The sequence below is a fragment of the Galeopterus variegatus genome, unplaced genomic scaffold (assembly GCF_000696425.1).
Source record: "Galeopterus variegatus unplaced genomic scaffold, G_variegatus-3.0.2 Scaffold1564, whole genome shotgun sequence".
Classification (NCBI taxonomy): domain Eukaryota; kingdom Metazoa; phylum Chordata; class Mammalia; order Dermoptera; family Cynocephalidae; genus Galeopterus; species Galeopterus variegatus.
In genome coordinates, this window is record NW_007727675.1 from 213809 (window position 1) to 230800 (window position 16992).

General features: G+C 46.0%; 1 protein-coding gene across 1 annotated transcript in view; it reads left to right on the plus strand.

Moving 5' to 3' along the window:
* The window catches only part of SLC39A11 (solute carrier family 39, member 11), a gene marked incomplete at its 3' end in the record, with an annotated part of 243513 nt that overhangs the window by 116849 nt on the left and 109672 nt on the right, over nt 1–16992 (plus strand). Inside the window, exon 5 of the mRNA XM_008577694.1 lies at nt 13383–13506. Coding sequence (XP_008575916.1) covers nt 13383–13506 — 124 coding nt within the window. The remainder of the gene's footprint in view (nt 1–13382; nt 13507–16992) is intronic.

The window sequence follows — 16992 nt, forward strand, 5'->3', positions numbered from 1 at the left end:
TTGCTGTGGGAATTCTCAGAGTCTTATTAATGGACTTTACCATATGTATTTGTCTGGAGAACCCTTTCCCTCGGAGCAGCTCATGAAACAGGGAACTCTGGTAAATTACTGCATAGGATGAAATGAGTCAGGAACGGGATTTTTGTCGATGCTCAGAGGTATGCATAGTGTCTCAGTCAGTGTGATACTTTGAGTATAGATGGCATAGAGACTTAAACAGTTTTTGTTATTTTTGAGCATAGGAAAAAAAATGATTAGGTCACTATGGACTTATGACATCATGTAATTCGAAGGCAGAAATTTCTATATTTTGAGCAGCCATTGATAGGGAGGAAAGTACAGGGAGGAAGGGAATTCTATTTTTTCAAGCAGTGGGCCAGCTTTTTTTCCCTAAAAAGTTCATAGAAAGATCCGTATTACCTTTTAATTCTATTTTTTTCATGAACTTATTGAAGTACCCTCTCACGTATTCATTTTAAAGGAAATAAAGCTCATGCATTCCCAAGGTTGATTCAACCTATTTTTACTGTACTATCCTATGCTTATGTATACGCACAAAACTCTCCCAAGCATGAAGTTAGGAATAAATCAGGCCTTATGCTTTTGGCTCTTCAGTAGTCGTAAAACCAAAAACTTGTCAACACGAATTGAAACAATAAAACTGATAAAATTGAAACCATCAAAATTTTTGTAACGTGGCAGGTGGTGCTTTGCTAAAATAACTACCAATTGCCATGTGCCAGTTCTAGATGCATTCCTTTGGTTCTGACAGCTTTATCCCGTGTAAGCTGCTGGATGGAGTCAGCTCTCCCAGCACTGTTCTAAAACTGCTTGGAAAGCCTCATCAACTATATAGGGCTATATGAAGTAATTTGGCCCATGCATGGCTCTAACACTTCATCTGTCTATTGAGCCTGCTCTGTGCTGCTCTCATTAACTTTCAGCAATTAAAGCAGTGCTGCTTGGTACCCACTCCATCGTAAACACAAACGCAAAGGTACCGAAATCCAGCAGTAGGATTTGGTTCTAAAGCGGTTACCCTAGTGACTCAGATGGTTAATATTATTTCTTCGTTAGATTATCATTTAAATGAAAACACAAAATTAAAAAATTTTTGTATAAAACTCAGACTATTGAGAATGTGTCCTTGGGTCCCTGTTGGAGAAACCCTGCTGTAGGTGAATGCGATTGAGTTTGTGGGTTTAAACTAGAGCTGTTGTTTGTAGTCTGGAAATCCAAAAAGAGTTGCAGGAAATTCATGGGGTTCCTCACATTGCACATATTGTGATATGTTGTGTGTCCATGTATATGTGCTGCAGTAGACTGCAAAATGGCCACAAATTCTTCCCCCGTCGGCATCCATAACCTGACAACGTTACATTGCAGATCCTTCCAATAAGAAGTACTACCCCTTTGATCTCGATGGCCATGGACTTGCTTTGGTCAATGGGATGGTACCTCTAGCAAATGTGATGCAAACAGAGACTTGAAAAGCACTTGACATTAGATGCTGAGTTTACCATGTGAAAGAGCTCAATCTACTATGCTGGAGGGTGAGAGGTCCATGGAGAAGAATCAATGTTTCCCAGGCAACGGTCAGCCAACTCCTGGCCAACACCCTGCCAGCCACCAGCTGCACATGCCATCCTAGTCCGTCCTACCCCTGGAGGAGCCACCAGCTGACCACAGGTGCATGAGTGCACCTAGGCAAATTAGCAGCAATGCCCAGTTGACCAAAGAGCAATAATAACTGGCTTTAAGTCACTAAGTTTTGGGGTGTTTTGTCATCTAGCAATAGGTGCCTGATATGCACACATTTTTATGGGAAGGAAAAGCTTGGTTTTTAGTGGATTTCTGAAAGGATCTGATACCCTCCAAAAGGATAACCTAGGTCAGAGAAAGATCAACTGGAAGTTCTCAGACTCTTGAGAAGCCAGAAAAGGCTCATAGTGGATTATAGTGTTATATTTTAATAAAGTCTAGGACTAGGTCTAGGATTAGATTAAGAACATGGAGGATTCGCCAACTGGAAGTTCTCAGACTCTTGAGAAGCCAGAAAAGGCTCATAGTGGATTATATTGTTATATTTTAATAAAGTCTAGGACTAGGTCTAGGATTAGATTAAGAACATGGAGGATTCGTAAGCCAATAAATACTTCATTATGCTTAGGTACTTGCATTCCTTTAGATTTCTATTATTGTTTTAAGGAAAATTATATTTTAAGCTAAAAGAAAAAGCATAATGGTTTGGAAAACTCTGCCAAGCCCCGTTTCTCTGCCAACCGTGCTAGTGGGAGACTTAGCTCTTTGGAATACAGGCATAGAGTTGCTTACCTGGAACAGCTTTTGGAGGGCTATCTTTGCAGATTCTCATACAGCTGTATCTTTGCAGAGCCACGTGGTGCTTTAAAGTCTGTTTTATGTGATTAAATAGGCTTGATTATGAATAGTTATTTGGCATCAGAAATAGGAGAAGGTTTTGTCCCTCAAAAGGCAGTTTCAGTAATAGCCTACTCATGTATCTTAAATATAACCAGAAGTCCATAATTAACTTCTGCCCTTATTAAGCTTCAGGCTAAGGTTCTGGAGGAGATGGGGTGGAAGCTAGAAAATGTGGCTATGGAGGGATGGTGGGCTTCAGGGTAGAAAGATCTTATCTTAAAAGGGAGTGAGCTGGGCTGCCCCACTCTGAGTATTTCTGCCAGAAAGGAAAATAGAAGTGGAATGTTTGGTTGGAGAGTCACAGGGTAGGTAGTTACCCATCCTCACATGGTCTCAGGGTTGCTACTGATGATTTCACCCAATCATCAAGAGGATAGAAAGTCATGCTTTTTCCTATTAACTAGGATGTCTTTAAATTTTAAGCCTTTTCGTCCCCTGTCTGCACTAATCCCCTTCTCCTTTCTCAGGGTCTAACCACTTTATGGTTACCTGGGTCTTCTTCTGTGTTACGCAACATTTTCCTCTTGTTGTAGAGATTTTGTAGTTTAGTTCATGTGGGTAAATTAATTGAATTATTGAACACTCTGGTCATGAATTGGGCCCTGACAGTAGAGCCGCAAGACACAGCTCCTGCTTTAAGGGCCTCATGGTGTTGAGATGGCCAAGAAAGTGGAGAGGTTAGCCTGCAGTTTGGTAAATGTATGACAGAAGCATGTCCAGAATGTCAGGGGAGGACCTGGGGGCATGTTTCATCCAGACCAGGCTGACTGTATCCAGGAAGGCTTCCTGGAGGAGGGAGCTCAGGCTTCTTCAGACAGGATTTTAAAAGATGCAAGTGTGGAATAATTTAAAGCCTACCACGCTGACCACTGACTGAACGTAGCACTATTGCTGCAGGGGGAAAGGACTGCAGCTGAGTTAGAGGCACAATGCTAGTGCCTTGGACAAGGCAAGAAGAATTGGACTTCAAAACCAGTAGGAGATCTAGGATTTTGAATTGTCATTCTCCTTGTCTCTAGGGATCTTGACTATGACTTATGATCCCAGGATATATAGGTAAACTGAGGCAAAGAAGACAGCAGTGACCTGCCTAATAGGGCCTGAGTCAAGACTGTACCCTCCGCCTCAGTGTCTATGCCATTCTGTGTGCCCAATTTGCTTTGAGGCTGGCTGCTCGTCACCCTGAGGTAGCCCAGCCCTGGGTGCCGGGCTCCCCCGCAAGAGAAGGTCATCTGTTATGTAAGCAACATCCATATTCTGGCTGATGTTCAGGGGCAACATTTAATTTTTTTCCATTATGTGGAATAATTTAAGATTGTGTTACAAGTGCCATGATTATGGCAACTTCTCAGTAATAAAAACAGCATCAATTATTTAACATCACCTTGTGTGGCTGGTTTAAGTGGGGAGGGCAGGAGGCAGGGGCTGTGGCAGAGGAGAAGGCAGAGCCCACTCCAGGACCCAGGTGGGTCGCTTGCCAGACCCTTCCCCTGCGTCACCCCGTCCTGAGTGCCTGGGGGCGAGGCCCCTCTCACTGTCCCTGTTCCCTTCTCCACCGGGGTGTAACACTGACCTCGCTTTAGCTGGGGCTGGCAGGGGGCACCATTTAATCCCTGGCCTTTCTCCTGGCCCTTCCTCAGGGAGTTCTGATCTGTGGACAGACCTCAGTTAAAGAGACTGCACTCCACAGGGGCTGGGGAAGCTCAGAGTCATCACAGCCTGAGTTGAATGAAACCTCAGGAAAAGGTTACCCGAGCTCCCCAACCTGAATTAATGTGCTAGATGGCGTGTGTGGGTTTGGTGAAGTCAGGCTTGCCTCTCATACTCTGGCTGGCATTAGAGGTTGGTCTACTTTGCCTCCCCCTGACACAGTTAGTAGCAATGACACACACCAGGGACTTGGAGCAAACGTGGCAAGCTGCTTGCAATGAGTTTTGGGTGCTGCAGAACCTGCAGTGCTTTGTCAGCTAATGCCATTTATCCAGTTGTGCTTTGCATGGGGTCTTTAGTTTGCCATTACAGACTTCATTTGGAGACGGCCGTGTCCCTTTGGTGATGCTCTGGCCTATTCCTTTTGTGACTTTTTTGGGGGTGGGGTGGGGTCTAGAGACATCTGCAACCAGCAGTTGTCTTCCTTGTGCCTAGAACAGCAAACTGCAATGAACAGCATCTGGATTTTATTCTTGAAGGAGATGTACGTTTTGCTTTTGAAGCCTTTTTGTCTTAATGTAAGGCATTCTGTGGGGCTACTTTCTGGCCTCCTGCCCCTCTCCCCTCCTTTATTTTATTTTGTCCTTCTTTCCCTTTCTCTCCACCTCTCTTTTCCTTCTGGAAAGTACATTTTTCTCCAGTTCCTGCTTGTCCTTCTTTCCCTTTCTCTCCACCTCTCTTTTCCTTCTGGAAAGTACATTTTTCTCCAGTTCCTGCTTCTTTGCATGGCCTTTCCAGAGTGGGTGGAAGCTGCTGTGTTTATTCTGAGCCACGGACTGGCCCCAGTAGGTGCATCCCCATAATAATAATACGATGATGATAATTGCATTACAAGAGGACAGTAATCTCAAATTATATGGCCCTGGGTGGGTGTTGCCCCCTGCTTCCAGTGCCCACTCTTGGCTTTCTGAACTGAGCTAGATTTGGAGGAGTGGGTGGGGCTGGGGGAGGAAGGGCAGGCAAAGGGGTTCAGGGTGGGGGGTAGGGGAGAAGGAAAGGGAGCATTCCTGCAGCTTGGGAAGGAGCCCTTTGTAATGTGGCACCTGGACATTTGGGAGCTGCAAGATGACACAGCAAATCAAAGGCCCGGGGGCCCACTGAAGCACTGTGCAGGGGGTGAGGGGTGACGGGGGAATGACTCATTGCCCCTCTGATGGGTAGGAGCTCCAACACTCAGGGCTGCAGCTTAGGTCAAGAACCACTTGCATTCATCAAATGTTTGCCCTGGAAGGGATCATGCTTTCACTTTGCCGACCTTGCGGGGTACACTGAACTAGGTATGTGAATAGAAAAGCATTGCAGAGATTTAAAAAAAGAAAAGCCCCAGAAATGTAAGAAATCACATCAAGTAAAGAAGAAGGGATGTACAGAAGGAATTTCTCCTGGGGTCCTGTCGCTCCTGCACAGGCCAAGACTTTATTTAAGGTGTCCTGGTAACGAACTTCAGTGCCCCTTCACCTGCAGTCCCCATGCCCAGTGAGCAGACAGGGCTCCATGTAGGGAGAGGTGGTGTCACCCCAGCAGGCTGAGAGCCACCTTGGCTCAGCAGGTGCCTCCAGGTTGGCGTCTCCCTCTGGGGCTGTTCCTTGAAATTGCAAGAGGTGTATTTCTCTGTTCTCCTCGTTGACAATTGAGAGTGGAGATTGGGGAGTGTTGGAAATCTCAGAGGGAGAGTGAACAGAGTCTTGGGAGGCTGGTGCCTGGGATCAGAGACACGTGGAGAGTGTGGCCAGGTGTAGGGATCTGCAAGGAGCTGTCCCCTCCCTCTGTCCCCCAAAATGCTCAAATAAAGCAATGCCACCAATGGAGTATAGATCGATCAAGTGGTAGAAGCACATGGAGGGGATGAAGAGCCCATGTTTGTTTCTCCCATATTTTCACCCTGTTGCCCAAACACCGCCTTCTTTTTTATTTTTATTTTTATTTTTTAAACATGACTGGTAAGAGGATCCCAACCCATGACTTGGTGTTGTCAGCGCCATGCTCTCCCAAGTGAGCTAACCGGCCATCCCTAGATAGGGATCCGAACCCGTGGCCTTGGTTTTATCAGCACCGCACTCTCCCGAGTGAGCCACGGGCTGGCCCTAAAGGCCACCTTCTGAGAGGACTCCCTCAGCATCTTACCTAAAGGAACCGTCCATCTTTATATGTAGTAACAGGCTAGCTCATGTAACATGCTTAGAACATTGCCGGCACAAAACTAGGCCCCAGTACCTGTTGCTACTGCACTAGGACGGGTACAAACTACGTATCAGACTTACTTTTCTTCTTAACATTATCACTAGCTGCCACTCTTGTTTGTTAGTTTACTGTTGATCGTTTATTATGGTCTGTCTTGGAGAATGCAAGATTAGGATAGGGCACCAGGCCCTCTGGTATTGCTAGTACCTGGAACAACTCTGGTACACAGTTGGCACTTAATAAAAAGATACAGGATACTGAAGGAGAGTGGGTGGAAGCTGCTGTGTTTATTCTGAGCTACGGACTGGCCCCAGTAGGTGCATCCCCATAATAATAATACGATGATGATAATTGCATTACAAGAGGACAGTAATCTCAAATTATATGGCCCTGGGTGGGTGTTGCCCCCTGCTTCCAGTGCCCACTCTTGGCTTTCTGAACTGAGCTAGATTTGGAGGAGTGGGTGGGGCTGGGGGAGGAAGGGCAGGCAAAGGGGTTCAGGGTGGGGGGTAGGGGAGAAGGAAAGGGAGCATTCCTGCAGCTTGGGAAGGAGCCCTTTGTAATGTGGCACCTGGACATTTGGGAGCTGCAAGATGACACAGCAAATCAAAGGCCCGGGGGCCCACTGAAGCACTGTGCAGGGGGTGAGGGGTGACGGGGGAATGACTCATTGCCCCTCTGATGGGTAGGAGCTCCAACACTCAGGGCTGCAGCTTAGGTCAAGAACCACTTGCATTCATCAAATGTTTGCCCTGGAAGGGATCATGCTTTCACTTTGCCGACCTTGCGGGGTACACTGAACTAGGTATGTGAATAGAAAAGCATTGCAGAGATTTAAAAAAAGAAAAGCCCCAGAAATGTAAGAAATCACATCAAGTAAAGAAGAAGGGATGTACAGAAGGAATTTCTCCTGGGGTCCTGTCGCTCCTGCACAGGCCAAGACTTTATTTAAGGTGTCCTGGTAACGAACTTCAGTGCCCCTTCACCTGCAGTCCCCATGCCCAGTGAGCAGACGGGGCTCCATGTAGGGAGAGGTGGTGTCACCCCAGCAGGCTGAGAGCCACCTTGGCTCAGCAGGTGCCTCCAGGTTGGCGTCTCCCTCTGGGGCTGTTCCTTGAAATTGCAAGAGGTGTATTTCTCTGTTCTCCTCGTTGACAATTGAGAGTGGAGATTGGGGAGTGTTGGAAATCTCAGAGGGAGAGTGAACAGAGTCTTGGGAGGCTGGTGCCTGGGATCAGAGACACGTGGAGAGTGTGGCCAGGTGTAGGGATCTGCAAGGAGCTGTCCCCTCCCTCTGTCCCCCAAAATGCTCAAATAAAGCAATGCCACCAATGGAGTATAGATCGATCAAGTGGTAGAAGCACATGGAGGGGATGAAGAGCCCATGTTTGTTTCTCCCATATTTTCACCCTGTTGCCCAAACACCGCCTTCTTTTTTATTTTTATTTTTATTTTTATTTTTATTTTTTAAACATGACTGGTAAGAGGATCCCAACCCATGACTTGGTGTTGTCAGCGCCATGCTCTCCCAAGTGAGCTAACTGGCCATCCCTAGATAGGGATCCGAACCCGTGGCCTTGGTTTTATCAGCACCGCACTCTCCCGAGTGAGCCACGGGCTGGCCCTAAAGGCCACCTTCTGAGAGGACTCCCTCAGCATCTTACCTAAAGGAACCGTCCATCTTTATATGTAGTAACAGGCTAGCTCATGTAACATGCTTAGATTAGGGAGTGTCAGCATTTGTCCCTTTATCTCCCTCTCTCTGACCAACACATAATTCTCCTTTTCATGTATGTGACTTTCATCTTTTTGATTCATCTGGGAAACTGTGGATGTTTGTCTCACTGATTCAGTTTGGAGCCAGAAAACCTAAAGACACAGACAGCAAAATCATGCCTTTTCTCATGAGTTAGAGAGCACGTGTCCCTGGAGAGGAATCCGATGGCAATTCCTTAGTCTCAGTGGGGAAAGGCACAGCTTGGGCTATTGCCCTGTGCGAAGTTGACGATGTAATGGAATACGCTGTTTTCCAACCTCAGGATCAGACTCCTCCCCTCCGTGCTCTTACGTTGATCACTGGGGGGACATTTGGCTAAATTAAGGGCCAATTAACATGAAGAAAGTTGGATGCCTTTCTTTTCTTTTGAATTTATTTAAGCAGTCCCACATTTAATCCTGGTGGAAACTCCTGGGTGCTGTGGTAACACCCCTTGCTCTCCCACTTCCTCTGTAGGATCTGGATTTGGAAACAAAAACCACACATCTGGCGTGGAGGATGGGCACCTCCTTGCTTACACTGAGCTCAGGGAAGACAAATTGGTGACTGGTCACTGTCTTCACAGTAGTGACTTAAGGTTGAAAAGTCTTTTCACATTTCCATGCTGGCATTTTAATGGGATCTTTTCACCATCTCTAAATGACAATGATCTCGAGCCCTTGGGAAGAGCAAATGTGGAAAAGTTACAGCTGTGCCCCTCCCTCAGGGGGCACTGCAGCGGCCACATCAGTGCAGCTGTGAGGCCAGGCCGGCCTTTAGCAGTACGAGAATCACGGACTCTTTAAAATGTCAGAGCTGGAGGGGGCTTTGGGGGCCACCTCATTCAACCTCCTTGTTTTTCAAGTAAGGAAACTGAACCAGGCAGTTCTTGATAATCTGAGTTCAGACCATGTCCTGCATGAATCATTCACGGAGATCTCGGATCTCTTCTCCACGTGGGTCAGTCGTCACTGCCTCCCACAACTTCCCACGTGGGATATAACCGGGAAGTAAAAACCCTTCTAATGTGAACTTAATAGAGGTTTAGAATGACAATTCTGCCCCCTGCCTCCAATCACACATGCCATTTATACTCATATTAGAGTGACTTAGGTGTTGTGTTCTGTTCTTTTATTGTAGACTGCCTTTGGTGATGAGGGTGGGGCATGGTATTCAAGTCAAACTTGTCACTTTTCGGGCTGAGTCCCGGGAACGCAGGGACACAGGCCTTTCTCCTGATTCTTACCAGCAGTACTGTGGTAGGGCACTTGTGTGCCCCAATGAAGACTTTACATTCCTGATTTGGAGACTTCTTTAGGATGAAAAAGTTAGCCACACTTTATTTTATTCCATTTTTTAATTTTTCAGGCCATGTCAGTGGGGTGGGGGGAGATTCAGTGCCTGTCAATCAAAAAAAGGTAAACAGTGGCAATCTCTTTGATGAACCATGAGGAGCCATGGCAAGGACAGAGCCAGGGGGAGCTGGCTCTGCAGGAGAGTCTCCGGGGCATCTGGATCTTCCTGGCCAAACCAGGGTTAAGTGGTGAGCAGGGCCGTGTGGGAGGGAGATGCAATCCTGTCCCCCTGCTAAGAAAACGAGGCACAGCTACCTGGTTACCAAGCAACCCTAGTAGCTGTTGCTAACTGTTCAGATTCAAAGGCAAATGCAGCCCTTGGGGGAAATGGTTTGCCCAGACCTAGAGAGCCCAGCCATCTCCTGAAAGGTCACTGTTCTTCTCACCTGGACACACCTGTGGCTGTCAGGCAGCAGAAGGCTCTAAGACTGATAATGGCTATTTGATGATAGGCCTCATGCAGATTGAGCTTGAATATGCATAATTTGTACCATCTGGATTTACCCTTAAGATGGCTGTAAATGGAGCAAGGAGATTGGTTTAATGGGTATTTCGTGAATAACATCAGCCTTTAAAAAATAATATTGGTGGTGCTGTTGTAATGCCCATAATTGACTCAGCAAGAGGAAAAGCCAGAAAAGCCACGCTGTGGGAGAGAAGTTCAGCAGCTCTGAGTGGCAGCAGCAGCCTGAGCTGGGAAAAGCATTTACGAGATACTTACCTATTTANTCCCATATTTTCACCCTGTTGCCCAAACACCGCCTTCTTTTTTATTTTTATTTTTATTTTTATTTTTATTTTTTAAACATGACTGGTAAGAGGATCCCAACCCATGACTTGGTGTTGTCAGCGCCATGCTCTCCCAAGTGAGCTAACTGGCCATCCCTAGATAGGGATCCGAACCCGTGGCCTTGGTTTTATCAGCACCGCACTCTCCCGAGTGAGCCACGGGCTGGCCCTAAAGGCCACCTTCTGAGAGGACTCCCTCAGCATCTTACCTAAAGGAACCGTCCATCTTTATATGTAGTAACAGGCTAGCTCATGTAACATGCTTAGAACATTGCCGGCACAAAACTAGGCCCCAGTACCTGTTGCTACTGCACTAGGACGGGTACAAACTACGTATCAGACTTACTTTTCTTCTTAACATTATCACTAGCTGCCACTCTTGTTTGTTAGTTTACTGTTGATCGTTTATTATGGTCTGTCTTGGAGAATGCAAGATTAGGATAGGGCACCAGGCCCTCTGGTATTGCTAGTACCTGGAACAACTCTGGTACACAGTTGGCACTTAATAAAAAGATACAGGATACTGAAGGCAGGCAGTCTTTCTAGAGAAAGTGGCAAAATTCTTCTCTTCATAGTCAAAAGGGGGTCCTGTGAGTTCCCAATATTACCAATAATATAGGGAGTTTGGGGCCCCCGATCATCCTAAATCCTTGTAAAGTGGGGTTTCTCAACCTCAGCACGGTTGACATTCGGCTGGGTCATTCTTGGTTGTGGGGGCTGTCCCTCAGCATTGTAGGGTGTTTAGCAGCATGCTTGGTCTCTACCCACCAGAGATGCCACCCCCACTCCCAGCTGTGACATTCGAAAATGTCCATTGCCAAAGGTCCCCTGGGGGGACAAAATCACCCGTTTGAAAACCATTGTTCTAAATGAAAACTGTGGTCTGTGAAAGCTGCACCTTGCTAGGTGGGCTCCAATCAAATGAGCAGCTGTGGCTCATAGTGTATTACCGCGGCAGCATTTCTGCTGTAAAAAAGTGGTTTTCCTATTCCTTCCCTGAGTTGTGCATCAATCACATTATAAAAAGGAGGAAGACAAAGGAAAGAAAAGCAGCTGACACACTTGCATCGTGAAACACGTCTTTTATTGCTGCCGTGATTCCTCTGATGTCAGCAGGAGATGTAGAATTAGAAATAATTAAAGCATATAAACAAACAAAGAGCTGTGACTCCATGGCTCATAGCACATCCCACAGACACCAGCTGTCACTTAGGGGTGGTTGGGGGGGGGGTTCTGCAGAGGCAGAGGCTGGCCTTCTCAAAGCCTCCTCTTATCTCAGGATTCTGTCCATCTGTAGTGTCAGCCGTGACCATGACACAGCGTGACGGCTGCCTCTTTTGTCTGACAGAAAAGGTGAATTCTCAGATTCTACAGAGGGACCTGAGAACCTTAACCAGGGTGGCTCAAACAGAGCTAGGATGCTTTTTTATTCTTTCTCTTTTAAAATAAGGTTAAATGGGTTGTCAGCACCCTTGTTAAAGTGCATTGTAGAGAACACTACGAATAGAGGGTTAGGACGATATTGATGAATGAGACAGATGGGAAGATGTGAGAGGAAGAGCTTATGTATTCATTTTTAATATTTAATTGGAAAGAAATGATGAAATAAAATGTCTGAATCCTTAGGGTATCTTTCTTATTCCAGATGATCATGACAATAGAAAACAAGGTGTGTGTGTGTGTGTGTGTGTAAAACACAGTCTGGAATACCTTTTGTGACATTTTTTCATGAAAGAGACTTACTCAGGAAAACATTTTTCTCATTTTCTTATAAATGGATGCATTTACGTGATTGGATGATACACCTTCTTTTCTACCGTATTAGACTCAAATATTTTAAATAGAAACTTCTGTTTGTTTGGAACTATTTTTGCCTGGTGCTATGGTCTGAATGTTTGTGTCCTCTCAAAATTTATATATTGAAATCCTGACCTCCAAGGTGATGGTTTAGGAGGTGGGACCTTTGGGAGGTGATTAGGTCATGAGGGTAGAGCCCTCATAAATGGGTTAGTGCCCTAATAAAAGATGCCTGAGAGAAACCCCTGGCCCCTTCCACCATATGGGGACACAGCTAGAAGGTGCCATCTGTGAACCTGGAAGTGGACCCTCCCCCGGCACCAACTCTGCTGGCACCTTGATCTTGGACTTCTTAGCCTCCAGAACTCTGAGCAATAAATTTCTGTTGTTTATAAATTACCTAGTATGTCATACTTTGTTATAGAAGCCTGAACAGACTAAGACACCTGGTTTTCAAGATATATCTGCTGGTTTTGCCCATTGAGAAGATTCTCCCTTAGCTTTGAGGTATCTGGATGAAAGTGGAGATATTTGTATAGTTGATTGAGTCACCATCTGTCTTGTTCCCGTTGATATCCTGTGCATTTGTAAGTGGTCAGCAGAGTCCCACGTGATGCCTTTGGAAGAGAAGTTTACCGCCCCACTGCCGATTTGTGTGTTTGCTCCCAAGTGGAACACAAGCTCTGTAAGAGCTGGGACTTCATCGTGTTCACGACGTATGCACAGAGTCAGCGGTCAATAAATACGTGTTCAATGAACATGCAGATCAAATGCACAACTTTGCCTGGTTAATGCCAAACAGTCGAATTAACTAGTCAAAGCCATTTCGACCCCAAATACTCATGTGTTCTTTGCAGTTCTCACTATTGCTTTCCTTGGAGATGCTTTAGATCTCTTCCTCTTTTGATCTCATGAGAAGCACCAAGATGGCAAATTCCTAAACGTGTTGACCTTGGTTCCTGTACCGAGGCAGCCATCCGAGTAAACCTGCCATACGGGTTTCTTTTGACAGATCAGGAGCTAAGTCCATTGTGCCATTTGCCTGGTGGTGATGAGGTGTGTCGTGGGGTTTTGATTTGTGGGCCCCGAGCTTTCTCAGTGTTTTTTCCATTTCTGGGATCAGCACTGACCCCTCAGATCTTGTTTTTTGGAACCCAGAAAGCTTGTCATCTTTCTAATGACCCAGCCTGGTCTAACAGCGGGGTCAGCTGAGGGACTGGCCCAGGGACTGGCTCAGCCCTGGGGCTCTTGATAGAGATCGGTGAGGTGCCTCAGCACCTGTGAGCTGGAAGGGTCTGGGGGGGGTGAACATAGCAGAGGTGCTATAGTGATGTTACTGTCTCTTGTTTCAGGGTGTAGCAGAAGACCCCCAGACGGCCCTGGCACTGAACTTTGACTCTGCGTTGATGAAGAAGAAAGCGGATCCCGAGGGTCCCACGCTGCTCTTCCCTGAGAGTGAACTTTCCATCCGGATAGGTAGAGCTGGGCTTCTTTCAGGCAAGCTCCCTGCTGCAGGCCCTGAGCAAAGTCAGACAGCACAGGCTTGCGGCTGGTGGTGGGGGGAATGCCAGGGCAAATGCCAGTACTCTGTCCCGTCCTCCAAATTACTCACTCCACTGTTGCATGGAACTGGACCGCTGTCTGGCCTGGAGGCTTGGTTTCTCGTTTGTTCTCGAAAACACCTGCTTAGTATGCAGGAGGTCATGGTACCTTTTGACCATCTTTTCAAATTGGACACATGGACAAGGGTCACTCTGATGGGGATGGGGCTGATTTGGGTTAGGGAGTGTCAGCATTTGTCCCTTTATCTCCCTCTCTCTGACCAACACATAATTCTCCTTTTCATGTATGTGACTTTCATCTTTTTGATTCATCTGGGAAACTGTGGATGTTTGTCTCACTGATTCAGTTTGGAGCCAGAAAACCTAAAGACACAGACAGCAAAATCATGCCTTTTCTCATGAGTTAGAGAGCACGTGTCCCTGGAGAGGAATCCGATGGCAATTCCTTAGTCTCAGTGGGGAAAGGCACAGCTTGGGCTATTGCCCTGTGCGAAGTTGATGATGTAATGGAATACGCTGTTTTCCAACCTCAGGATCAGACTCCTCCCCTCCGTGCTCTTACGTTGATCACTGGGGGGACATTTGGCTAAATTAAGGGCCAATTAACATGAAGAAAGTTGGATGTGATGTAATGGAATACGCTGTTTTCCAACCTCAGGATCAGACTCCTCCCCTCCGTGCTCTTATGTTGATCACTGGGGGGACATTTGGCTAAATTAAGGGCCAATTAACATGAAGAAAGTTGGATGCCTTTCTTTTCTTTTGAATTTATTTAAGCAGTCCCACATTTAATCCTGGTGGAAACTCCTGGGTGCTGTGGTAACACCCCTTGCTCTCCCACTTCCTCTGTAGGATCTGGATTTGGAAACAAAAACCACACATCTGGCGTGGAGGATGGGCACCTCCTTGCTTACACTGAGCTCAGGGAAGACAAATTGGTGACTAGTCACTGTCTTCACAGTAGTGACTTAAGGTTGAAAAGTCTTTTCACATTTCCATGCTGGCATTTTAATGGGATCTTTTCACCATCTCTAAATGACAATGATCTCGAGCCCTTGGGAAGAGCAAATGTGAAAAAGTTACAGCTGTGCCCCTCCCTCAGGGGGCACTGCAGCGGCCACATCAGTGCAGCTGTGAGGCCAGGCCGGCCTTTAGCAGTACGAGAATCACGGACTCTTTAAAATGTCAGAGCTGGAGGGGGCTTTGGGGGCCACCTCATTCAACCTCCTTGTTTTTCAAGTAAGGAAACTGAACCAGGCAGTTCTTGATAATCTGAGTTCAGACCATGTCCTGCATGAATCATTCACGGAGATCTCGGATCTCTTCTCCACGTGGGTCAGTCGTCACTGCCTCCCACAACTTCCCACGTGGGATATAACCGGGAAGTAAAAACCCTTCTAATGTGAACTTAATAGAGGTTTAGAATGACAATTCTGCCCCCTGCCTCCAATCACACATGCCATTTATACTCATATTAGAGTGACTTAGGTGTTGTGTTCTGTTCTTTTATTGTAGACTGCCTTTGGTGATGAGGGTGGGGCATGGTATTCAAGTCAAACTTGTCACTTTTCGGGCTGAGTCCCGGGAACGCAGGGACACAGGCCTTTCTCCTGATTCTTACCAGCAGTACTGTGGTAGGGCACTTGTGTGCCCCAATGAAGACTTTACATTCCTGATTTGGAGACTTCTTTAGGATGAAAAAGTTAGCCACACTTTATTTTATTCCATTTTTTAATTTTTCAGGCCATGTCAGTGGGGTGGGGGGAGATTCAGTGCCTGTCAATCAAAAAAAGGTAAACAGTGGCAATCTCTTTGATGAACCATGAGGAGCCATGGCAAGGACAGAGCCAGGGGGAGCTGGCTCTGCAGGAGAGTCTCCGGGGCATCTGGATCTTCCTGGCCAAACCAGGGTTAAGTGGTGAGCAGGGCCGTGTGGGAGGGAGATGCAATCCTGTCCCCCTGCTAAGAAAACGAGGCACAGCTACCTGGTTACCAAGCAACCCTAGTAGCTGTTGCTAACTGTTCAGATTCAAAGGCAAATGCAGCCCTTGGGGGAAATGGTTTGCCCAGACCTAGAGAGCCCAGCCATCTCCTGAAAGGTCACTGTTCTTCTCACCTGGACACACCTGTGGCTGTCAGGCAGCAGAAGGCTCTAAGACTGATAATGGCTATTTGATGATGGGCCTCATGCAGATTGAGCTTGAATATGCATAATTTGTACCATCTGGATTTACCCTTAAGATGGCTGTAAATGGAGCAAGGAGATTGGTTTAATGGGTATTTCGTGAATAACATCAGCCTTTAAAAAATAATATTGGTGGTGCTGTTGTAATGCCCATAATTGACTCAGCAAGAGGAAAAGCCAGAAAAGCCACGCTGTGGGAGAGAAGTTCAGCAGCTCTGAGTGGCAGCAGCAGCCTGAGCTGGGAAAAGCATTTACGAGATACTTACCTATTTATGTCTTGGTGCCAAATGTTTTATGATACCAATTATTCTCAAGGCTGGGGATATTTGGGGACTTAGCTAGGCCAGGAGTTCTTTTAAAACTAGCAGCCTCTCTTTCTGTTTCTCTCTCTCCACATCCATCCATCCATCCATTTACCTCCAATTAGTTTTTTTTTTAGTTAAAAATATAATAACGGATAAAAAATAAAAGTAATTTTTCTTCCAACTTCAAATCCCTTATGGGTTCAGTCCCCCATCTCAGACACAAACATTATTTCCATTTTCTTGTGTATGCTTTCAGAAATATTATGTTTATACGTCATACTTGACCCATTGTCCTATACCTTGTGTTTTTGCTCTCGATGCATTTTGGTATTTGTCTCATGGGGCACTCATAAATCCATCCCATTTTTGTTATTGGCTATGACGTTACCGAATTAGCCACCTCTCGATAGCCCTTTAGATCAGTTCTGGTCTTTTGCTATTATAAAGAATGTGACAGAGAGCGTTTTAATATGTGCATCTCTGTGGACAACTATATTGTTGAGTACATTCTAGAAATTAGGCCAGGACTTCTTTACATCTGAGGTCCATGCATGGGCACCAAAGGGTTTACGAGCCTTTTGAAATTTTATGCAAAATTTGTGTACAAATTTTATGTAAAAATGTGTGGTTTTGGAAGGCAAAGGACTATAACTTTCATCACACCCTAGATAACTCCAAGACCCCAATATTAATCTAGATGTTGGGCTTCTCTGCCTCAGCTCCCCCATTCAGCTGTCTAGTTGGACTTTTTTTTTTCTTGCTAGTGCCCTCTTTAGGCTATAAAGACAGGGTAGTAAAATGTGAATTTATCCATTCTTTTACTAATTGTTAACTACTCATTTCAGTATATGGTTTGCTCTGGGGGAGGAAGTTGAAACTCTTCAGTACCGAACTTTCTTCTTGTTATTAT